The sequence below is a fragment of the Cnephaeus nilssonii genome (assembly GCF_951640355.1).
Source record: "Cnephaeus nilssonii genome assembly, chromosome: 12".
NCBI classification, from domain to species: Eukaryota; Metazoa; Chordata; class Mammalia; order Chiroptera; family Vespertilionidae; genus Cnephaeus; species Cnephaeus nilssonii.
In genome coordinates, this window is record NC_137083.1 from 75,636,550 (window position 1) to 75,663,092 (window position 26,543).

General features: G+C 39.8%; 1 protein-coding gene across 1 annotated transcript in view; it reads left to right on the forward strand.

Moving 5' to 3' along the window:
* The window catches only part of SAMTOR (S-adenosylmethionine sensor upstream of mTORC1), a 103,076-nt gene that overhangs the window by 71,403 nt on the left and 5,130 nt on the right, over window positions 1-26,543 (forward strand). The window contains exon 4 of the mRNA XM_079786236.1: window positions 20,559-20,673. Within this exon, the coding sequence (XP_079642362.1) occupies window positions 20,559-20,673 (115 nt within the window). The remainder of the gene's footprint in view (window positions 1-20,558; window positions 20,674-26,543) is intronic.

A 26,543-nucleotide genomic window follows, 5' to 3' on the forward strand; every position in this document is an offset into this window, starting at 1 on the left:
TAGTTCAAAAATAATCTTTTTGTGAGGTATTGATTTCAATTGGATTAAATATTCAGTAAGTTTGGACAACAAACATTTTTATATTGCTTAGTTTTCCTGTGTAGCAGCATATTGAGACAGTCATAATCTAGTTTTTTGGCTTTCTTTTGTCAAGTGTTTTGTTCATAGATAATAGGATAGTTTTTCATTATGTGTTCTATCCCTTCTAGGCAAAAACAATTAACTTTGAATGCAACTTTTTCAAATACTTTAAAACTATCCTTTGATAAAAAATATATTGTCATACACAGGTCAGTTTTGCCATGCTGGTATTTGTTCCTTTATATTCTTAAAAGTAATAAACTATTTTTTCCTTTTTTAAAAAGTCCATGATTCAGGTATTAATAATTGCTACTACCGTTATGATTTTTCTTCATTTTCTTAACGGTAATGAAAACAAGAGCATTCATATTAACTGAATTTCCAAGTTAGTTATATAATTGTTTATTTTTTATGGCTGCAGAAAAACAAAAAGGGGTAAATAGGAGAAATGGAGATGAAAGAGACTTTGCTTGGGGCAGTGGACGCATGGTGCATTGTGGAGATAATTTTTTATTGAATTGTACACTTGAAACCTGTATGGTTTTGCAAACCAATCTCACCCCACTAAACTCAATTAAAAATAACTAAAACACAAAGAAGTGATCATTAGCCATTGGGTACACAAACACACACACACACACACACACACACACACACACGCGCGCGCACACACACACCTCTACTTTCTCATACCTCTCTGTAACCATACAAGCAAATATTCTGAATAAACGTCTGAAATTAGTGTCTAATATAAAGTAAAGGTTTTTTCCCCAAGTATGGTGCGGTTGGCAGAATTCTGAAGATGCCCACCTACCACTTGCTCCCAAAATTTTCATCTCTTATTTATTCAAATACTAATCTAGGTACTGCTGTGAAGGGACTGCAGATACAATTAAAGCTAATAATCAGCTGCCCTTAAAATGGGGAGATTATCTGGGTGGGCTTAATCAAACACATGAGCTCTTAAAAGTGGGGAACTTTCTCTAAATGCTACAGAAGAGAATAGTAAAAGATTCAGGAAGATTTGAAGCATAAGAAGGACTCAACGTGCTGCTGTTGGTTTTGAAAATGGAGTGCACCATTGTTACATGATTACAATAATCACCATCATGGCAACACAAAGAATGTTATTATTAAGAACAGGGATCTGGCCCAAGCCGGTTTGGCTCTGTGGATGGAGTGTCAGCCTGCGAACTTAAGGGTCCCGGGTTCGATTCCGGTCAGCAGCACATGCCTGGATTATGGGCCCCATTCCCAGTAGGGGGCATGCAGGAGGCAGCTGATCAATAATTCTCTCTCATCATTGATGTTTTTATTTCTCACCCCTCTCCCTTCTTCTCTGAAATCAATAAAAATATATTCAAACAAACAAACAAAAAGAACAGGGAGCCGAAACCGGTTTGGCTCAGTGGATAGAGTGTTGGCCTGCGGATTGAAAGGTCCCAGGTTCGATTCCGGTCAGGGGTACGTACCTTGGTTGCGGGCACATCCCCAGTAGGGGGTGTGCAGGAGGCAGCTGATCGATGTTTCTCTCTCATCGATGTTTCTGGCTCTCTATCCCTCTCCCTTCCTCTCTGTAAAAAATCAATAAAATATTAAAAAAAAAAAAAAGAAAAGAAAAGAACAGGGATCTGGGCATTCGTGTGAAGCCATGGGTGAGATCTTTTCAGTTAATTCTTTATACCCCTCTCTGATCTCTATATGTGGAGTTTTAGAATTATGTGTTTAGGTTTTTCAGGTACTTTGCTTAGAAACTAGATATCCATGCCTTTCTCTAGTTTTTCATCCATTATTTCCCATCTCAGTGTTTCCCAGAGAAGTTCTATAAAATAAAACATAATTGAAAAGGAAGTTTGTCAGTAAAATTAATTTGGGAAAACATTGAATGGAAACATTTAAATTGAGTTTCTTAATTATAGAGCTATTATTACATGACTAGAGGCCCGGTGCATGAAATTCGTGCATGGGGGAGGTCCCCTCAGCCCAGCCTGCACCCTCTCCAATCCGGGACCCCTCTGGGGATATCCGACTGCCGGACATCTCTCTCACAATCCGGGACCACTGGCTCCTAACTTTTCACCTGCCTGCCTGCCTGATCACCCCTAACTGTGCCCCCTGCTGGCCTGGTCGCCCCCAACTGCCCACCCCCCGCCAGCCTGGTTGCCCACAACTGCCCCCCCTCCCCCCGCCGGCCTGATCACCCCTCACTGCCCCCCTCTGCCGGCCTGGTTGCTCCACGCAGCCTGTTGCTCAGTTGTTTGGTTGCCCCTACTGGCCTAGTCGCCCCACGCAGCCTGTTCAGTCATCCATGCGGTTGCAATGGTCGCTTAGGCTTTTATATATATATATATAGATTACATGCCTGTAGCTCTTCAAAAAGAAACTATATTATTAACATTCATTGACCTGTTAACAAAGGAGCATCCTGCAAGACTCTCATGAAACGCATTTGGAGAAAAACTATCTCTTCAGATATAAATCATTAATTCCATGAGCCAACACCTGTATTTTACTTGTTAAAGCTTAACTTCATCTACATGATGCAAATTAAACAACCTTTACTCACCATATTTAATCTCTTTCCAGTACATTTTTTTGTTTTTTACTACTAATATGTAGAGGGGAAAGCTGTTGCCATAAAAATCAAGTGTTTAGCACTCAGAATTTCAGGGATTTGTGATACATCCTCTCTAATAAAATGGTAATATGCGAATTAACCATCACTCCGCTACATAAACCACGCCCACCAGCCAAGCCACGCCCACCAGCCAATCAGGGCGAGTATGCAAATTAACCCCAATCCAAGATGGCTACAGCCACACAGAGCAAGGTTTCCCAGGTAACAGAGCAAGCCAAGCTTTCCATAGCCGTTGCAGGCCTAAGCCTCCACTCAAGCTACAAAGTTTCAATTATAGAAGATAAACAAATTCAAACAAATGGCGACAGAATGGAGCTTGAGAGAGCAGGCCAGGGTTGCTGGCGGCAACAGGGGAAGCAAAGCTTTCCGCACACCCTGGCCGGGCCCACCCGCTTAAGGCTACAAAGTTTCAATTGTAGAAGGTGAATTAACTGCCACAGAAATGGCTGCCGGAGCCCCAGGCTTGGCTCCGCTCCAGGCTACAAAGTTTCAATTGTAGAAGGAAAATAAATTCCAGATACCAGGGCCTCCTCTTGGGTTGCCAGGGGGCGTGGCCGGCCTGCAAACCACCACAGGCCCCTCGCTCAGGCCGCCCCACACCCCAAGGGAACCCCCACCCTTATCTGTGACACCCTTCAGGGCAAACCAGCTGGCCCCCACCCGTGCACCAGGCCTCTATCTTATCTAATAAAAGAGTAATATACTGATTGATCATCACTGCAACACACAATATAGCTGCCCCCATGTGGTCAAAGATCCTGCCCCCATGTGGACACAAGATGGCCACTACAAGATGGCCAGCAGGAGAGGGCAGTTGGGAGGCACCCAGCCTGCAAGGGAGGGCAGTTGTGAGGGACCAGGCCTGCAAGGGAGGGCAGTTGGAGGTGATCAACCCTGCAGGAGAGGGCAGTTAGGGGTGACCAGGCTGGCAGAGGAGGGAAGTTGGGGGCAAACAGGCTGGCAGGGGAGCAGTTAAGCATCAACCAGGCTGGCAGCGGAGTGGTTAGGGGGTGATCAGGCTGGCAGGCAGAAGCGGTTAGGGGCAATCAGGAAGGCAGGCAAGCAAGCAGTTGGGAGCCAGCAGTCCTGGATTGTGAGAGGGATGTCCGACTGCCCGTTTAGGCCCGATCCTGGTGGGATCGGGCCTAAACGGGCAGTCGGACATCCCTCCAGGAATCCCAGATTGGAGAGGGTACAGGCTGGGCTGAGGGACAACCCCCCGCCGTGCACGAATTTCGTGCACCGGGCTTCTAGTATAAAAATGAAATGAATTATATGAAAAGTACTGAGAATGGTTTGCTAAATAAATGATTAAAGGCTAAGTCTTCAATCGGAGTCAGAAGATTCTGTTTTAACTAGTTTTTTGCTGTTCTTTAAAGAAATTAATTCAGGAAGTGACAAAAAAATTTTTTTTGCCTCAAAAAGATTAGATGAAAATCTATTTTTCCCCTTCAAACCAGCAGGGATAATAAATAAGGCCTAGATTACTGATTTTAACCTTTTTAACAATAGAACTTTTTCTTCAGAGGAAACGTTCTATGGTCTGGTTAAAGAGTATAGAAGTGCAGCCTTCCAGTAGATAGATGTCTGTCTTTGTTGACCCTTGAATGAACTCTACCTATTTCAGTAGAAAGCACTTTAAAAACCACTGTTGTAAACTACATACTTGGGCAAATGTTGCCAAGTTTTTTATGTAATGGGCAAAAAATTTTACTTAGAGTTTATAGCTCTTTTAATAAGTCCTGAGAAGTTCAAGATGCTGGTTGTTTACACTGGCAGCATACCAGACAGGAAATTATGTAGGAAATAAAATACTGTATTTTCTATTAAACTACTTACCAGTACGGTGGAATGGAGGGGAGAATAAAGAAATATGATCTTATAATGTAACTGTTTTGGAAAAGAGAACAAAGACAGTATTGAGTAAAAAACTTTCTGTTTAAATTTTCTGTGCTATTTGAACAGCCTATATATTTTTACATATAATAGGGGTTTTTTCTTAACACTTTTATATTATCTAAAGAAGGAAAAACTGGCAAGTGAAGTTAGAAAAAAGACAATGAGTTCTTAAGTTTTAAAATTTTTTATATAAAACAATTTTAAGATTCTCTGCGTAAATTTGTCTAAAGAAAAAGAATTAAAATTTACTAAAGAATGTAAATGAACATTTCAAAGAGTTACTAAAATGTAAAGGAAGCATAACAAACTTTTTAGCCAAATTTTGTTTTCTAACCATTTTGTTTTATCACTTTACAGAATGGCTTTCTGACTAATCAGTCTTTTGACCTGTTATATAGATTTTCCTTATTAGAACAAATGAATTTTCCCAAATACTTGCCTTACCAACATTAGTAAATTCAGCCATTTCTTTTGTTTCTTATAAAATATAATAACAAAAAAAAGTATAATGATAGCCTAGTGCACATTTAGAAAAATGTGTTCAAATGCCCCAGAGTGGTCTCCAGAAAAACACAAACATTCCAACAGTGCTGCTGTAAAACACAAAATTTATTCAAACTGATTAATGAAGTTTAGTGCCCCACCACATTCCTTTTGAGCATTCTTAATGGTGGCAAATTGTTTGTGGTTTAATTTGATGTTAATTTTTGGAGAAATGTTTCAGTAGAAAATGGCTGTTATAAACCCAGGTTGCTATGGAAAGAGGACTGAAGCATGAAAAGTATAACCTGAGAACAGCTAAGGGTTAATTAAGTGTTTTGGAAGAAAATTTAAATTGCATAACCTAATGAAGCATGCTAAACATTAACTCAGAAATGGGTTCACAAATACTACTTAACTAGAGGCCCGACCGGTGGGGTCCGTCAGCCTGACCTGTGGGGATCAGTGGACCTCCGCACTGCCACAGCCTGGCCTTACCTGCCAGCTCGTAGGGCTCCAGCGCACTGTCCACGTCGATCCCGCACAGCACGAAGTAGTGCATGAAGCGGCAGGTGGCTGGGGAGGGCCGGAGCCTGGGCCAGGCGCCACCCCACTCCCGCTCATCCCAGCCCCGCTACGCCTGCCCCCACCCCTCAGTAGGCTCACTGCTGCTCCGCTGTGGTCTCTGCGGGCCTGTCCTAGCCCAGTGGTCAGCAAACTCATTAGTCAACAGAGCCAAATACCAACAGTACAACGATTGAAATTTCTTTTGAGAGCCACATTTTTTAAACTTAAACTTCTTCTAACGCCACTTCTTCAAAATAGACTCTCCCAGGCCGTGGTATTTTGTGGAAGAGCCACACTCAAGGTGCCAAAGAGCCACATGTGGCTCACGAGCCGCGGTTTGCTGACCACTGTCCTAGGGCGATACTGGCGCGCCCATGACCGCACAACCGCTACTCGTCATTGCAGCCTCGCTCCTCCTGGGGCTTCATGAGCCCAGCTCTAGCGTCCGTTGGTCAGCTGAGCGGCGCTCCCGCTGTGGGAGGGCATTGACCACCAATGGGCAGCTCCTGTGTTGAGTGTCTGCCCCCTGGTGGTCAGTGCACATCATAGTTACTGGTTGACCTGTCATTTAAGCTTTTATATAGAGAGATATTTCTACTTTGTGTCCTGTGTATGTAAATACTAACTATTATTCTAAATGGAATTAAGAAGCAATTATACTTTAAGAGTATAGTCCAGGGATACAGGACTGTATCTATTTTGGTTATTAGAGTCTAGGATTTTGGGGAGACAATTGAAGCAGCTTTCTGTAAAGGAGGTAAGCGGAAGAGTGTCTGCTAGTTAACTTCTGTTCCCATGAGGACAAGCTGTGCTTCTTAAAATTGAAGTCAATGAGATATCGTTTCATATTCAAAAGAAATCTGCCTTTTTCTTAAGCTACTTTAAGTGATTTTTCTCTCTTGCAACTAGACTATACCAGACTAAGATAAATCCTTGTCTTTATACATTACTGCCTATACATGGGAAGTCAGATGATTCAAGGGTATTCTGTGAACCATCCCAGATCACATCAAATTGTGATTTGTATGTGATATGTGCATTGCTTTCTACGTGGGAAGGGCCATAGATTTTATCAGATATGTCACAGTCCCATGACTATGCCAGTTTTATCCTGTATGTGGCACATTGAAAAAGGTGTCCCTTAGAGCTTTGCTGCTGTTAAATATACATTAACAATCTGACAGACAAACATTTTTCATGAAATTTGGCCCTTGAGGAAATTTACTAGGTAGTAACTTTTATTCATTTGAGTATGTCCACCTGGAAGTTGATATAGACAGGTTTGAATTGGGTAAGAGAGTGGTGTTTTATTCTGTCAGGAACTGATCTAAAATTTTAAGATTATAATGGACATTAGAGCACATCTACTCCAACCTTTTTCATTTACAGATGAGGTAACAGACAAAAAAGGATAAATATAATTTGTAAGGTTACTTAGTAGTAAAGCACAAGTCAAGATAGAGTTCTGTTGATTATCTGTCTCCTGAGCCTTTTTACTGTACCCGACTTCCCCTCCCCCCAATGGCAGAACCCAGGTACAAATCTTTTTTTTTCTTTCATTTTTTTATTACATTTATTGGGGGTGACATTGGTGAATATGACTATATAGGTTTCAAGTGTGGGTTTCTATGTTACAAGAACCGTCTATTGCATTGTGTGCCCACCACCCAAAGTTAAATCTTCTCCTGCCACCATATATTAGGACCCCCTAGACCCTCCACTCCCTTCCCTCTAGCAACCAGCAATTGTTATTTCTTTACTCATTTGTCCTAATCTATGATATTAGATCCATAAATAGAATTTAGAGAGTTTCTGAACTTGAATGAGAAAAATAATCTTTTTATAAATTCATTTCTAATTAAAATGTAGCATTTTCCTCTTTTAGGAATTTAGGTAGCAAAGTTCAGTATCTGTGATTTTGTCATTTATAGGAGTCATAGATACTTAGGTATTATATTATAGCTTCTATATATGTAAACATTTATTCATATCACTACTTTGAAATTATCTTACTAGATTCATTGCTAGATCCTCATTTAATGTGTTACTAAAGAAACACATGTGACTATATTGTAACTTTTAAAAAATGCTATTTTGATAATTGTATTTCTTTTTTAATTAAGTTTATTCACTTAAAAGCATTATTTTGAAAAGGATACTAAATTTTCAAATCAATAAAATGGAAAAACATGAATTATTAAAATGTAAAAGGAGAAACCTAAAACTGGCTTTCAACCTTGGCTATACAATACACTTATTTAGGGAACTGTTTTAAAATCCTAATACCTGGTCTCCATCCCACGCCAATTAAATCAGAATGTCTGAGTGATTTTAAAGCTCCCAAGGTGATTCTAAAGAAAGTATGGAGGAGGGAGAAAAGAAAACATTGAACATATAGAGTAGATAGTGCAAAGTAAGATACTAAATCAAAGTATGTCACTAAATCACATTAAAAGTAAATGATCTAAACACTCTAGTTAAAAGGTTGTCAGACTGTATTTAAAAATCCACTTTGTGCTGCTTATGAGAGACATATCCAAAACATAAGACTTTAGAATAAATATCAGTTCTAGAAGTAGAGTTTTCATAACAATAAAAGGTGTGACTTAACAAGAAAATAAAACAATGTTTAATTTATATATGCCTAATATTATAGCTTCAACACATATAAAGCAAAACTGACAGACAATAAGTCTACAGTAGTTTGGTGGGAGATTTGTTTTATTTTTCCCATAATAGTTTGATAAATTTCAAAAGTCCATGAAAAAGTAGACTAAGAGTAGTATAATCCATACCCTTATATTCATCATCTAAGATTCATTAGTTGTTAATATTTTGCTACTTTGCTTCACATCTGTGTGTGTGTGTGTTTGTACTTTTTGTTTATTTTCTGAACCATTTGAGTTAGTTTAACCCTAAATACTCTAGAATATATCACCAAAAATCAAGGACATTTGCCTATAATAGTCACAATACAATTTTCGTTATACTCAGGAAATTGATATAGTTATATTATATACAGTTCTTACTCAGATTTTCCAGATTGTCACAATAATGTCCTTCATAACTGTGAGTTGGTTGTTTGATTCAAGGTCCATTCAAAGATTACGTATTTTATTTAGTTGAATATCTCTTAGGCTTCATAATCTAGAAAATTCCCTGTGATTAGATTCATGTTACAAATTTTTTATACTTATTTTTATTGATTACAGAGAGGAAGGGAGGGGAGAGAGAAGAGATAGAAATATCCATGATGAGAGAGAATCATTGATCAGCTGCCTCCTGTATACCCCACACTGGGGATCAAGCCCGCAACCCGGGCATATGCCCTGAATGGGAATCTAACAGTGACCTGCTGGTTTTTAGATAGATGCTCAACCACTGAGCAACATTGGCCAGGCTATATTAAACATTTTTGATAGGCATACTAAATAGATGATGTCATGTTTTTTGTATATCACTATGAGGGCAAAGGGCAGTTAATCTCATTGTTGGCGATGTTAAATTTCATTTTTTCTTTTTTTACGAAAATGGTGTCCACCAGACTCCTCCATTGTAAAAGGTACTTTTAATCTTTAATCTGGAGTTATACATGAAGACTGAGTGAGTTTCCTGTTCCTTGACATTTTTTTTACTGTGGCGTCAGCATCCATTAATGGTCATGCCAGAATAGAGGGTTTTTTTGTTTTGTTTTTTGTTTCATTTTTACTATTCTGGTTTGAAAATGGTGATTTTTTTTCTATCTTGCTGAAGCATTATTCTGTAAAGAACTTTCCCCTTTTCCTCCTCTCTATTTTTAATTTTAAGTATCTCTGGACTCATAGATTTTTAAATTCAATGTATTATAATTCATTCCTATCATTATTCATTACTAGAGGCCCAGTGCACAAATTTGTGCACCAGTGGGGTCCCTCGGCCTGCCCTGTGGGATCAGGCTGAAACCAGCTCTCTGACATCCTTTGAGGGGTCCCAGATTGCAAGAAGACACAGGCCAGGCCGAGGGACCCCACCGATGCACCATCGGGGCTGGGAAGGATGCAGGAGGTTGGCCAGCTGGGGAGGGACCGCGGGAGGGCTCCAGTGTGTGTCCAGCCTGTCTCGCTCAGTCCTGATCGGCCGGACCCAAGCAGCAAGCTAACCTACTGGTCAGAGTGTCTGCCCCCTGGTGGTGAGTGCACATCATATTGGCTGGTTGACCGGTCAAATGTATGTCCCCTGGTGGTCATTGCACATCATAGCGAGCGATTGAGCAGCCTTAGTGTATCATTAGCTTATTACGCTTTGATTGGTTGAACGGCCAACTGGTCGACCAGACCTTTAGCATATTAGGCTTTTAACATATAGGATGATATGGAAAACATCCCAAATTAGTTCATTGGAAACTCCTGATCTTTTGATATATTCCCACTAGTATTTGAGATTACCTTACTTTCTTGTATGAGATTATCCAAGCACACCTATGCTTTCTCTGCTTCAACCGTAGGATATGCCATTCCTCTAAGAATACAGGTTCCTTTTCATGCGGGACCAAATTCTGCTTATTGTTACTGGGATATGAATCCTCTAATTCTGGTCCATCACTAAAGGATTCTGTCTCTCCTTCCCCCCATTCTGAATTTGTATCTCCCAGCAACTTTAGTTTATTTTCCCATTTGCTCAGCAAACAGTTCATGCAAAATAATTTCTAAATGGCTGCACCAGAAAAACAACATACTATGTAAAATTCAGGACTTCTTTGCAGATTTCTTTTGATACTTAAAATATCACCCATTGAGATTATTATAGTCAGCACACTGTGTTTAGAAGTTACCAAATTTTATTTTCCTCCTGTGTTACTCAATATATGGCTAGGTTCATTATTTTTTTCCTATTATTTTGTGTTTTTTCTCATTCCTGTAACTTAATTTAATTTTTTGGATATGTAAAAATAACTTTCAAAAGCCAAAACTACAAAGAAAGATGTACTTCAACATCCCATCTCTTCCTTAAAATATCCACTTCATTTCCAAATCCTCTGAGGTTTAATTAATTTGTATATGTTTATTCTTACTCAGTTTCTTTTTGCAAAAATTAAAAAAAAATCATTTCAAATCAATTTATAGAGATCTTTTCAGCTTTTTAAAAAATACATTGGAAGATTTTTGATACACCTTAATAATTGAGATAGCAAGCATTACACACATTTTATCAAATGATGTTACAAAAAAAGCCCTGACTGGTTGGCTTAGTTGGTGGGAGCATCATCCCAACACCAAAAGATGGCGGGTTCCATTCCCAGTCAGGGCACATACCCAGGTTGTGGGTTTGATCCCTTTGGGGCTTATATGGCAGGCAACCAGTCGATGTTTCTCTCTCTCTCTCTCTCTCTCTCTCTCTCTCTCTCTCTCTCTCTTTCTCTCTCTCTCTCAAAAATCAGTGAAAGCATATCCTTGGGTGAGGCTTTTAAAAACATGTTACAAAAAAGCTTTATATTAACACTTGTGGATATGGCTAGAGCATCACTTAGAGCAGTGGTTCTCAACCTTCTTAATGCCGCGACCCTTTAATACAGTTCCTCATGTTGTGGTGACCCCAAACCATAAAATTATTTTCTTCTTTTAAAAAATATATTTTACTGATTTTTTACAGAAAGGAAGGGAGAGAGATAGTTAGAAACATCGATGAGAGAGAAACATTGATCAGCTGCCTCCTGCCCACCCCTTACTGGGGATGTGCCCGCAACCAAGGTACATGTCCTTGACCGGAATCGAACTTGGGACCCTTCAGTCTGCAGGCCAACGCTCTATCCACTGAGCCAAACTGGCGAGGGCTAAAATTATTTTTGTTGCTACTTCATAACTGTAATTTTGCTACTGTTATGAATCGTAATGTAAATATCTGTGTTTTCCGATGGTCTCTTAGGCTCTACAGCAGTGGTTCTCAACCGCTAGCAGGGTCACGTCACCTAAGACCATCGGAAAACACAGATATTTACATTATGATTCATAACAGTAGCAAAATTACAGTTATGAAGTAGCAACAAAAATAATTTTATGGTTGGGAGTCACCACAACATGAGGAACTATTAAAGGGTCGCGGCATTAAAATGGTTGAGAACCACTGACTTAGAGGGACATTTATAGGTTAAATGCATATATTATCGAGAAGAAAAGAAAACTAATGAACTAAGAATCTATCTCAAAAATGTAAGTCAGCAAATAAGCACACACCACACCACCCGCAAAAGTGAAAAGAAAATAATAAAGATTAGAGTAGGAGGGAAGCCGAAACCGGTTTGGCTCAGTGGATAGAGCGTTGGCCTGCGGACTGAAAGGTCCCAGGTTCAATTCCGGTCAAGGGCACCTACCTTGGTTTCGGGCACATCCCCAGTGGGAGGTATGCAGGAGGCAGCTGATCGATGTTTCTCTCTCATCGATGTTTCTAACTCTCTATCCCTCTCAATTCCTCTCTGTAAAATGTCAATAAAATATATATATTTTTTAAAGTGTAGGAGGAAAGAAAAAAAATCAACAGAGATAAAAGTTAGAATTGTTAAAACCATTAAAATTTAAAACCTCAGAAAGGAGAAGTCACAAATAATTTCAGAATTTATAAAGGGGAATGGAACTATATATAATGAAGACACTTAAAAGATAACAAAAGTATAACTAATTTTTTTGTGCTCATAAATTTCACAGAACAACATAGTATAGTATTAAAGAAATTAAATCCGTGGTTTAAAATCTCAAAAATAAAAGGACAGGTCTCAATGGCTTCATCAGCAAAAATGAATTATATTCTTACACAAACTGTAACTGGAACCAAGGTTTGGCTGCCTGCACCATGAAAACCAAACTCTTGAGACAGATGCTGGCAAAAAAGGAATGTTCTATTTGAGTACCTGCATCTTAAGTAGATGAGGGACTCTTGTCCAGAGCCCATCTCAGCATCTCAGTGCAGGCAGGGATTTTTATCGGGAGGGAGGGGGGAAGCAGAACAAAGAGATCAGGAGGAGGGGCTGAGAACATGCAGGCAGTGTCCTTGCTGGTCCGATATGGATCTTTAATGTCAGCATGCTGGAACTGGTCAGTGCTAGCCAAATTCCTGCAGTTGGCCTATCGGCGTCAACTGAAGTCATGGTCAAGGCTGTTTCTTGTATAAGCAGGAACTGGAACTGCTGATGCCTGCAATATGCTTATAAGGAAACTGTCAGTATGAATTCCTTTTATCTGTTTGTTAGCACATTTTATTCTAATTCCATTTCATGGTTAGTCAGAGTTATTCCCTGTTAAAAAATCTTTGAAAATAGAATTATATATACACTCAATCATTATTCACAAATCCATATCTGCAAATTCACCCACTCACTAAAATGTATTTGTAACCCCAATATCAGTATTAATGGCATTTTTAGAGTTATTTGTGGACATGTTCTGACACACACCTTCCCAGTTGAAGTCAGACAAGGTAGACTGTCTTCTTATTTCAGCTCTCCTATTATGCACCAATTAACATCAGGATTACGTTCTGATAAATGCATTCTTAGGTTATTTCCTCATTGTGCAAACATCATTGAGTACACTTACTGTGATATAGCCTACTACACACCAAGGCTACAAGCCTGTACCGGATGTTTGTGTACAAAACATCATGAGATGTATAAGGCGGACATATAAGGCTGCTCAGCTGCTACCATTGTAATACAACATACCATTCTATTTTTTTTATAACTAGAAAGAGTACACTCTAACATAATGATAAAAAGTGTAGTATAGTAAATACATAAACCAGCACCAGTTGTTTATTATCATTATCAAGTATGACGTGCTGTACATAATTGTATGTGCTATACTTTCATAAGACTATGAAAGTATTTGAGCATCACCACAAACACATGAGTAATGCATTACTACTTTATGATGTCACTAGGCAATAGGAATTTTTGAGCTCCATTATAATCTTATGGGATAGATTTGTGTCATATATGAAGTCCAAACTTTGACTGAATATCACGTAGAGCATGACTGTATACGGAGGCCATTTTCAGTCTATTTAGTGTCACAGTTTTTGCATTTTGGTTTATGATTTCACTTTTAAAATAGTCTCCAAACTTAGTGTTGAAGTTCTGTCTAGTGTATTAAGCACAGGTGCTATTAATAAACGCCTTACAGAGAAAATACCAGTGTTAGATAAACTTCCTTTAGACAAGAGTTATAGTGGTATTGGCTGTGAATTCAGTGTTAAAGCATCATAATATATATACTAAATAAAATACCTTTATAAACAAAAACACACATAAATCAAGTTATGTGTTGATCTGTTGACAAATGTTGTGACCAGAAGCCTAGGCCTATATATCCTTTAGGTGCCATGTTTCAGTAACTACCACTACTATTTATGCATACATAAAACAAATACTCTTATGAAAAGTATAATATATCAAAACCAAATTAGATCCTTCCCAATAATGGAAGGTTGATTTAACACTACACAATTAATGAGTGTACTCTACCATATAAACAGATAAAAGAAAAGTCATTATCTGAATAGCTGAGTAGAATGCATTTGATAAAATCTAACAGATTTGTGTTAAATTAAAAAAAAACACTAGCAAAATATAAAAAGAGTTTTTCAAACTTTAACAAGGGTAGTATACAAAACCTACAACAGTCATATTTAATGGTAAAACACTGGAATGATCTCTCTGAGAGAGAGTAGGAACACAATAGCAGTGACTGCTTGTATTCTGTTGAACGTTATATTAGAAGTCCTGGGCAAAGCAGTGAAGCAAAAAGTAGATGGAAGTTTGGATGTGTGTATAGACAGGAAAGGAAGAATATAAATGTCATTTTTCACAGACTGTATAATTATATATCTAGATTAGAATACCCAAAATAATACACAGTTAATCAGTTGAGGTAACGGGAACTTAGTAAAGTTGCTGGATATAAAATCATTATATAAAAATCAATTCCATTTCTGTAACCAACAATGAAAAATGAAATTTTAATAAGTTTATCCATGGGGGGAAGCAATAATAGCATAAAATGACATAATGCCAGCAAAAGATATGTAACCATTCAAGAGAAAATTATAAAGTTACTAGAAGCCCGATGCACGAAGATTAGTGCTCAAATGGGCTTTCCTTTCCCTGGCTGCCGGCACTGCCTTTCCACTCTGGCCCAGCCCCTTTCCGCTCAGGCCCCAGAGTCGCCTCTTTCTGATCCAGCCCCGCCTTCCCACGCTGCCCAGAGGCCCTGAGAGACCAGGGGTGGGGCAGAACGCCTATGTCATCACCATGGCATCCCACCCGCCCCCCCATCACTCAGCACCTGTGTATGCAAATTAACTGCCATCTTTTTGGGGGTTAATTTGCATATCAGTCCTGATTGGCTGGTGGCATAGCGGAGATACGGTCAATTTACATGTTTGTCTATTATTAGGTAAGATTGGAAGACAATTTAAAAGAAAATATAAACAGATGGACAATTATGCCATTTCTGTGAACTGGAAAATTCAATATTGTAAAGATATTAATTCTCCCCAAATGGTCTTTAGACTCAATGCCACTGTAATCAAAATCCCAATGGGATGTGTTCAATAAAGGTACTACTATACAGCAATGAACATAAATTAACAGCAATTATTGTATAGAAACATATGACTTTCACAAAATTAAAATTAAATGAGAAAAGAAAGTCACAAAAGCAAATGTATAGTGTGTAAAAATAAGCGGTATTATTTAAGCATTCAGTCATAGGTAGTAAGAAGACACCATTATCATTTAAGTCAGTTAGAGAATACAATTACAGATAGGGGTAGTGGATGTCATCAGGGAGGGTCCTGCTTCCAGAGTGCAGGCAGTGATATCTTTCTTGGCCTTGGTGCTAGTTACTTTATTTACTTTGTAATTAGTCTTTATTTTATTTATTTATTTTTATTGATTTCAGAGAGGAAGAGAGAGCGAGATAGAAACATCAGTGATGAGAATCATGATTGGCTGCCTCCTGCACGCTCCCCACTGGAGATCAAGCCCAAAACCCTGGCATGTGCCCTTGACCAAAATCAAACCTGGGACCCTTCAGTCTGCAGGCCAGCACTCTATCCACTGAGCCAGACCAGCTCCGCTAGGCCTGTAATTTGTCTTTAAACTGTAGATATATGTTTGGTATAAATAGAAAATTTAGGAGCTAAACCAAAGACTTTGAAATGGACTAAGAATTCTAAGTAATATATTACTAGAAATTGTTATTAGGTTAATCCATGATATTAAGTTATTGGTGATTGTATCATGATGTTGAATTACGTTGAATGATTAAAATACTCCATCTACATAGAAAATTTCATTTATAAGATGCACTTTTAAAAATCAAGACTATCAGAAAATTTTTGCTAACCAGTTTACTGGTATAGAATATAGTGTGAGGCAAATTATGCTTTTATTGTGCTCAGGAAGATCATTAGTAAATGAACCACAAAACGGTTTTATCTATAAAATGATTTTAACAACTAGCAATAATATTTAGCACGTTTTGAACACTTACCATGGACCAGATATTGGGTCAAGTAGTGTAAATGCATTATCTCATTTAATCCTGAAAACAACTCTTAAGTGTGAGTACCAGTATTGTCTCCACATTACAAGTAAAGGATTTGATGCCAGTTTCTCTAATGCCAGAATTCACATTTTTTACTATAATCCCAAGTAAAAAATAGAATGACAATCTAGTAGTGTATATAGTGTTACATATTGTTATAGATTCTAATTTATTCTAACTGGTTACCATTTGGTATTCAGATTTGTATTAATTCAGTAGCAAATGTCAGCCATATGCCAGACATTTCTGTGGTCCCTATCTTCTGGTCTTTTACTCTGTTTAGCAACTTGGACCCTATGCCATAGAAGTTTGAAGCCCTCTTTCTCCATTGGAAGTAAAGTACTGTTGTAGTTCAAGTATCACTAAACTTAATTCAACTTTACAAATTATTATTTGTACTAGAGGCCCGGTGCACGAAATTCGTGCACGGAGGGGGGTTGTCCCTCAGCCCAGCCTGTACCCTCTCCAATCTGGGACCCCTCAAGGGATGTCCGACTGCCCGTTTAGGCCCGATCCCAGGCCTAAACGGACATCCCTCTCACAATCCAGGACTGCTGGCTCCCAACTGCTTGCCTGCCTGCCTTCCTGATTGCCCCTAACCGCTTCTGCCTGCCAGCCTGATCACCCCCTAACCACTCTGCTGCCAGCCTGTTTGCCCCCAACTTCCCTCCTCTGCCAGCCTGGTTACCCCTAACTGCCCTCTCCTGCAGGGTTGATCACCTCCAACTGCCCTCCCTTGCAGGCCTGGTCCTTCTCAACTGCCCTCCCTTGCAGGCCGGGTGCCTCCCAACTGCCCTCTCCTGCTGGCCATCTTGTGGTGGCCATCTTGTGTCCACATGGGGGCAGGATCTTTGACCACATGGGGGCAGCTATATTGTGTGTTGCAGTGATGATCAATCTGCATATTACTCTTTTATTAGATAGGATAGAGGCCTGGTACAGGGGTGGGGGCCAGCTGGTTTGCCCTGAAGTGTGTCCCTGACCAGGGTGGGGTTCCCTTGGGGCGTTGGGCGGCCTGAGCGAGGGGCCTGTGGTGGTTTGCAGGTGGGCCACGCCCCCTGGCAACCCAAGCAGAGGCCCTGGTATGTGGAATTTATTTTCCTTCTACAATTGAAACTTTGTAGTCTGGAGCGGAGCCAAGCCTGGGGCTCCCTCCGAGGCCGGCAGCCATTTGTGTTGGGGTTATAATTGAAACTTTGTTGCCTTAAGCAGGTGGGCCCGGCCAGGGTGTGCGGAAAGCTTTGCTTCCCCTGTTGCCGGCAGCAACCCTGGCCTGCTCTCTCAAGCTCCATTCTGCTGCCATTTGTTTGAATTTGTTTACCTTCTATAATTGAAACTTTGTAGCTTGAGTGGAGGCTTAGGCCTGGCAAGGGCAGGCAGAAAGCTTGGCTTCCTCTGTTACCTAGGAAACCTTGCTCTCTGTGGCTGTAGCCATCTTGGTTTGGGTTAATTTGCATACTCGCTCTGATTGGCTTGTGGGCGTGGCTTGTGGCTGTGTCGGAGGTATGGTCAATTTGCATATTTGTCTATTATTAGATAGGATGGGTACCACCCATACAAATAATAATCTGCTTCCAAATTGGCTGCAGTGCATAAAATTACCTCTTAATCCCTAAGGGCAGTTCTTTTCACTGAGAAAGTGGGGGAGTTTGTAGCTATTCTTTGCAAGAACTAACATTCATATGGAGGTCACATTCAATATTATTGAGTTTTTTTATTCACATAGAAAATAAAGCCCCTCCTTCTTCAGTGAAGTGCTGTTTCCTTATGCCCTCATAGCCCCTTTGCAGAGGAATTCTTAAATAAAATTTTATTAGCAAAAATACTTTAATTGGTATATATTGTTTTTATGGCACTATACAGTGATGTGTACTACATCAGACAGGTCCTATATAGTTTATTTATAATCAAATGGTGATTGTGGTCATTTTTATAAAATGTTGGGACATCCACATTTGATTAAACTATTACCCTTACAGCCCTGGCCGGTGGTGCTCAGTGATTAGAGCATTGGCCTGCACACTTGAGGGTTGTGGGTTTTTTCCCTGCCCCAGGTCAGGGCACGTACGGGAGGCAAACAATCAATCAGTGTGTCTCTTTCACAGCAGTGTTTCTCTCTCTCTTTCCCCCACCCCCACTTTCTTCTCTCTCTCTGAAAAGCAATGGAAAAATATCTTCCAGTGAGGATTAACAACAAGAAAATATAACCCTACACATGGTGCATGCATTTTTTGGGGGGGAATCAACTTTTATTATTTTGATTTAGTGCCTTTTCCAGGAGCTTAGCCTGCTGTTTGTAAGTTAACACCTCCCTAATAGACCCTAAGGTAATAATCCTATATAATAAAAGCCTAATATACTAAGTGTTTAACCAATCAAAGCGTAATATGCTAATGATATGCTAAGGCCACTCAACCACTCACTATGATGTGTACTGACCACCAGGGGGCAGACAGTTGACCGGTCAACCAGTCGCTATGATGTGCACTGACCACCAGGGGGCAGATGCTCCGACCAGTAGGTTAGCTTGCTGCTGGGGTCCGGCCGATTGGGACTGCGCGAGACTGGCTGGACACGCCCTGGAGCCCTCCCTCAGTCCCTCCCCGGCTGGCCAACCTCCCGCGTTTCTCCCCAGCCCTGATCATGCATCGGTGGGGTCGCTCAGCCTGGCCTGCGCCCTCTTGCAATCTGGGACCCCTCAAAGGATGTCGGAGAGTTGGTTTCGGCCCAATCTCGCAGGCCAGGCTGAGGGACCCCACTGGTGCACAAATTTGTGCACCGGGCCTCTACTAATGTATAAAGGAGAGAAGCTGGACAGGTTCTCTCTGCTCTGTAGAATTTAAGGAGCCAGGATTGTGTTTTTACCCCATTATTTTTCTACATTTTCTTTTCTTTATTTTTCCAACATCCACTTACAATCTTTTTTTAAAAGAAAATTATTTTAAGTCAGTGAAATGGCATATGTCTGAAGTTGATTTTTACTATTGCTATATGGTCTGAATATTAGAATTATAGGCTTTAGGCCAGGGGTCCTCAAACTTTTTAAACAAGGGGCCAGTTCACTGTCCCTCAGACCGTTGAAGGGTTGGACTATAGTTTAAAAAAAACTATGAACAAATTCCTATGCACACTGCACATATCTTATTTTGAAGTAAAAAAACAAAACGGCAAAAACACCCGCATGTGGCCCGCGGGCTGTAGTTTGAGGACGCCTGCTTTAGGCCAACAAAATCCACTGTTTTCCTTCATTCTTGCTGCTATCCATATTGGATGCATTTGGCTAACTTTAAAATATGGTAATTTCTGGTTTTATTTGCCTTCATTTTTTCCTACTGTGTTTGGACATGAAGAAAGCTCTTAAATAAAAATAAAACAAAAACATTTTTATAACTTAATACTATTCTGTTTATGCTTTTCTCTTTGATCCTTTTAAGTCATTGAAACAAATTAAAGTACAAAGACATTGTTATATTTACTGCTGAGAAATGATTTGTGAATGGATTCTTTCATCTACAGTGGTAGTTTTCAAAGTGTAATCTGGGAATGTAAGGAACCTTCTAGGGTGTCTCTGGAGGAAAAATTATTTTCATAGTAATACTAAAACGTCAAATGCCTTTTTTACTCTCAGTTTTATGAGTGTAGAGTGTAGGTTTTTCTAGAGACTACATGGCATGTGATGTTGGAACAGCTCGAATACAAAAGCAAATATGAGAATTCATCAATCTACTATTAAGCCAAACATTAAAGAGACTTGAATAAATGTAAACTAATGCCTCACTTTTTACTGTCTTTCTAACCTAGATTTTTTATTACAATATCATATACCAGTGGTCGGCAAATTGTGACTCGCGAGCCACATGCGCCTCTTTGGCCCCTTGAGTTTTTAGCAAAGGCCAGCTTAGGAGTACCCTAATTAAGTTAATAACAATGTACCTACCTATATAGTTTAAGTTTAAAAAATTTGGCTCTCAAAAGAAATTTCAGTCGTTGTACTGTTGATATTTGGCTCTGTTGACTAATGAGTTTACTGACCACTGTCATATACAATAGGTTTATTGTTATATAAATAATTTTTTTTAAATTATTTGGCTTTAATTTCAAATATATTTTTTTTCTCAAATATGATATTGATAGGTATAACCCACATAAACAAAAACTCTTTAAGGTCCTCAGTAATTTTTAAATGTGTTAAAGGAATCTCAAGACCAAAAAGAAAGCTAAAAATCTGTATGAACTTTTTAATTTTCAGATGTTTGAATTTTTCTTATAATTTATTTTTATTTTGCTTGTTATAAGACAAAATAATCTGTTTTTAGGTTGCTACAAACCTCAGGGAAGATCAGATTACTTGATGTTGGCAGCTGCTTTAACCCATTTATGAAGTTTGAAGAATTTCTAACTGTTGGCATAGACATTGTACCTGCCGTAGAGGTATGTATAGATATGTTTTGTTTTGTTTTGAGACTTGAATATTTTACATGCATATTTACAAAGGAAAAGCATTGCCTTTACGTTTTTGAAATATCAAATATATTTAGTGTGTACATGTTGATGATATTTTTTCCATTCAAAAATAAATATATATTCAATTAAAATTTTTTAGCATTTAGTTAACCAATATTAACTTGACCTATACCATATTTGTATTTATTTTCTCAATTTTTATTCCCTGTTTATCATTTATTTTTGCAATCAAGAATCTTTAGTAAATTGGACAGATTTTCAGATAGCTATAGTGTTTGGGCTTTTGATTGATTTATTTTTTAATGCATCTCTTTCTGAAATGTATTGTGATGTGGAGTCATTATGGAATAGTGGAAATAGCAAGGGTTTTGGAGTTAGCCAAAACTTTATTTAACCCCACACTATGTACTTAGTAAATGAAACTGCTTACCTTTACATAGAATGTGTCCTCTACTTTTAACAGGAGAATTTTTTTAGTGACATAAATTTATAATGTTTTCCATTTTACTTTTGATACAACACCAGGCACACACAAAAATTACAAATTAACTTTTTATTTTTATAAAGAGAATACGTGTTAGAATACAAATTCTTTGGCTTAGGGATTTTTTTCCCTTCTCACTACTATGTTCTCAGCACCTAGAAACATGCCTGGTACATTAAGTACCGTTTTTATTTTTATTTTTTAACTGTTGACAGTATTACAGATGTCTCCCATTTTGTTTTTTGAATAAAAGAATCCAATCTTACATTCAACCTGGGTTTGAATCTCTGAGCTTCAGTTTTCTCATCTGTATAATGGGGTTAGTAATAGATTATACTTTACAAGTTTGTTATAATGGTTACTTGAGGAAAAATATTTAAAGTACCTAGCAAAATACCTGTTACATAGTGAGTGCTAAAGAAATGTTTTCTATCATTATTGAAATGTTTGTAATTGAAAATTTAACTTTTGTATGGGTCTTTAATTTTGATGATTAGATCTATATGAGTAACATTGAGGAACAAGGAAGTTCTAAAACCATTAGTCTTATCTCTTCTTCCTAAAGATAGACAAATGTTTGCTTTATATTAAAACGGCTCTTCTGAGCTTTTCACTGCAGGTGCTATAAGGAGCCATAGTTTTAAAGAGCCGGTGACTCTCGCCTTCCTTCCTCAAGGCACATACTAGTATTAGAGATGTCCTTCAGGGACTGCTGAGACATGACAACCATTTGATCTGAACCTCAGGCTTAAATATTATTCTTAAAATATTTTACTTGTTTACAGATGGGGCTATAAACTTTCAACTGTAAACTCATTAGGGAAGGCAAAACAACTGCTATACATAAGTTTAGTAGTAGAATCAGACTTCCACAGTTTCAGAACCCTGTAATTAAAAGGAAGAGACTTACTCTTCCAGCCAAGATGAAGTAACAGGGACCAGTGATCCTTTTTCCCCGCCTTAGGCAATAAAAACGTGAACAAAATATTCAAAATAATTTATAAGACATTAGACAGTGTTAGATAATAAAGGACAATGATCCCCAAGGGACTGAAACAAATTATGAGCCCTAAAACGGCAGCAGTATATAGCCTCCAGATCATTTTCAGGACATGGCACAAAGAGATGATCACAATCCAGCTGATCCCCCCGAGTTGTGGAGAAGGAGCTGAGAGTCCTAGCAGACCAAAACAGCTAGGGTTCCCAGGGCAGAGTACCAAAGAAATGAGGGCTGCACAGAGGGAAGAGTCCTCCTTCAGCACACAGCTGAGTATTGATCAATATGTGTGCAGAAAACTACATGAGACTGGAGGAAGCACCGCCTGAAAGGACTAGAGGTTATAGTGCTTGGCACTCCCACAGGCTGGAAATAGCCACTCTGGAAAAAGACATGTTAGAGGACTACAAGATAAAAATCTTTCACCTAGAATCCCAAATCCAGAGAAAATATTGTTCAAATGAAGACAAAATAAAGATTATTTTTTCAAACACGCAAAAGCCGAAATAATTGAAGACCGTCAGCAAGCTTGCATTACAAGAAATATTAAAGAAGTGCTTCAGCCAGGTGGAGATACAGATTTACACACAAAAATGAAGAGTACAGGAAGGAATAACTTCATAGGTGGTAAAAAGATACAATTTTTTTTATTATATAAGGTCTTTAAAAGGTAACTGGCCATTGTTATGGGTTAAATTCTGTCCCCCAAAAATATGTGAAAGAGTTGTAACCCCTGGTGTGCGACTTTATTTAGACGATAGGGTCTTTTCAGAGGTAATCAAGTTAAAATTAGGTCATTAGGGTAGGCCCTAATTCAATATGACTGTGTGTCCTTATAAAAAGAAATTTTGACATAGAAATACACACATAGGAAGAATATGTTGTGAAGATGAAGGCAGTGGGATGCATCTACAAGTTAAAGAACACCAAAGATTGCCAGCAAACAAACAGAAGCTAGGAGTAGGCATGGAACAGATTCTTCCTCACAATCCTTAGAAGGACCAACCCTGCAGTCAGCTTGATTACTGACTTCTAACTGTTAGAGCTATGACATAATACATTTCTGTTACTTAAGCCACCCAGTTTTTGTTATGGCAGCTATAGCAAACTAATATAACCATTTATACAAAAATAATACAGAGTGAGGTTTGTACTGTATGTAAAAATAAAATATATGACAACAATAGCACAAAGAATGAGAAAGGGAAATGGAAATATACTATTTTAAGGTTCTTATACATGAAATATTATTTGAAGGAATACTATAGTACATTAAAGGTGTACACTATAAATCCTAAAGCTAATGAGCCAGCAAAGGAGATAAATTGGAATCACAAAAAATTCAGCTAATTCCAGAGATGGCAAAAAAAGGAAAGAAAGGAAACAATGAACAGATGGCACAAATAGAAAATAAATAGCAAGGTTATATACTTAAACCTAAGTGTATCCATAATCACCTTAAAGCTATGGCATAAATGCCTCAAAAGGCAGAGATTATCAGATTGAATAAAAAAGCATTCATCACCCAAATGTATGCTGCCTATAAGAAATGCACTTCAATTATAAACACACAAATAGATTGAAAGCAGGAGAATGGGTAAAAGAAAGCTGGTATGGCTATATTATAAGCAGACAAAGTGGATTTCAGAACAAAGAATATTAATAGCAATGATAATGGTCATTTCAAAATGATAAAAGGGTTAATTCATCCAGATTACAAACCAATCCTAAACATTTAGGCACCTGATAACAGCTTCAAAATACACAAAGCAAAAATAGTAAGGAAAAATAGATATTTATAAAATTATAGTTTGAGATTTTAATACCCTTCTCTCAATAATTGATAGAACAATTGGAACATCAGTCAAAGAAGAACTCACCAGGATAATTGGACTACATTTTGGAATGAAGATAAACAGAAGCATAAGATACTAACATCCTGAGGAAATCATTAAAGTAGTACTTAGTGGAAACTTTTCAGTACTAAACACCTTTATTAGAAAAGTAGTGACTTCAGTGCATGAAATTCGTGCACATTAAAAGGGAATTAATTAGAAGAAATACTTTAATATTGCTATTTGCCCTTTATAATAGAAGTGTCAGAGATGAAAGAAAATCAGTAAAATGTATATGAAAATCATCCTCCTGTCAAAGTCTGGTGCACACCACAGGAACCAGAGTCAAGTCCCCACCTACCCACATGTGCCTCGAAATCTCGTGAGACCCAGACCTGGCTGGCCCCAACCCCATTGGGCTAGATCCAGACCTGGCCGGCCCCACTGCAATCAAGCCTGGGGCGCAGCCTGGGGTCCCCCATCAAGCCACTCCAGGCAGGGGGCACAGCCTCAGGTCCCCTGGCCCAGCACCAGGGTGGGGTTACGTGGCCTGAGGTCCCCCAGGCCAGGGCAGGGGGCACGCCTTGAGGTCCCCATCAAGCCCCACCAGGTGGAGGGGTGCAGCCGCAGGTCCCCCAGCCTGACACTGGGGCAGGGGGCGTGGCCTGAGGTCCCCCATTAAGCCACACTGGGCGGGGGGTGCGGCCTCAAGTCCCACAGCCTGGTGCCAGGGTGTGGGACGTGGCCTCAGGTCCCCTGGCCCGGTGCCGGGGCACGGAATGTGGCCTGAGGTCCCCATCAAGCCCTACAGGGTGAGGGGCGCAGCCTGAGGTCCCCCATCAAGCTCCGCCGGGCGGGGGACATGGCCTGAGGTCCCCCATCAAGCCCTGACAGGCGGGGGATGTGGCCTGAGGTCCACCAGCCTGGCCCCGGGGTGGGGGGTGGGGCTTGAGGTCACCTGTCAAGCCCCACCAGGCGGGGGGCGCAGCCTCAGGTCCCTGCTGATTGCTCATTACGGGAACTCAGCCTCTGCTGTGGGCACAGCCATCTTGTGTTATGGGATCCACACCTCTGCTGGGGCTCAGCCATCTTGTTACGGCTTGATGGTCATTTGCATATTCCCTCTTTATTGGATAGGATATGGAAAATCTCAATGCAATGAGATCATTTTTCCAACTAGAAAAAAACACACACTAAATCCAAAGTACAAGAAAGAAAATAATAAAAATCAGAGCAGAAATCTGATCTAAATTAAATGAAATAGGAAACGCAGAAAAAGAAGGAAAAACTGAGCCCAGCCAGCCGTGAACCACTGTCGCGGTTCAATTCCCAGACTGGACACATTCCCAGGTTGTGGGCTCCATCCCAGAGTGGGCATGCAGGAGGCAGCCAATCAATGATTCTCATCATTTATGTTTCTATCTCTCCTTCTGCCTTCTCTCTGAAACTGATAAAAAATATATTAAGATGAAAAAACAAAGAAGGGAAAATTGAGAGTGATGTCAGCATCATGGCAGCATGAGAAAACCTCTTAGTCTCCTCTCTTAAAGACACAGCAGGCTGGACAACTGTAATTCATGAAAGGATTCCCTGATCAATATGAAATGTCTGAGTGACCGCACACTGAGTCATCTGAAGGTGGGCTGTAAAAGTGAGCAGGAGAGGCACGCGGCAGGGAGGACAGAGAAGGGAGCTGCAGAAGCAGTCCAGCAATTGCGGCAGCCCCAGCAGGTGGTATAGCAGTGCAGTAGGGTTGCAGCCTCCTCTCGGGACATGAGGCTGGTGCACATTGATGCTGAGCCCAGGGATAGAGACAGTGGAAAAATGGTGCAAAGTGTAGCACTGCTGTCAAGCAGCCACCATCAGCAAAGAAAAAGAAAAAGCCGCAGATGCACAAGTCTGCCTGCCCCGGCACCCACCCTCCTGTAGCCTCCGTTTCCAGTGGAGGCAGCAGCAGAAGAAGAAAGTTGTGAAGGAGCAGAGGCAACATTTTAAATGGAGTGGCATATACTCATTTGAGCTAAACCCAGTAGAAAGAATAAAGCTGCAGATGTTCATTTCCAAAGGAACCAGCCCACCTCCCCTACCTAATCCACCCCACCCATTGCGGTGGGACCTGGTAAAGGCAGAAGGGACACCTCAAAGAGTACAGGGCAGCTGACTGCTTCTGGTTGCAGGAAAACAGAGCCGGGAACTCAGGCCTGGATTCCCATCATTGGCCACACACCACCACAGAGGTGTTGCCCAGAGACTCAGGCAACCACTTATAGAAGGGATGCCCACCTCCTTGGAGAATACAGGCCATTTTCCACACTGAAGCAACATCGCCCCACAGAGTCCCACAAGTTGCAGTACTACAGGTAAGAAAACAAAATTTGCACTGTAGCACCGTGTACTGGAAAACAAGAAAGAACTCTACTTATCAACCTTCAGGGTACCCATCTCAGCTACAAAGACAAACATAGACTCAGAATGAGGGGTGGAAGAAGATAATCCAAGAAATGGTATCCAGAGAAAAGTG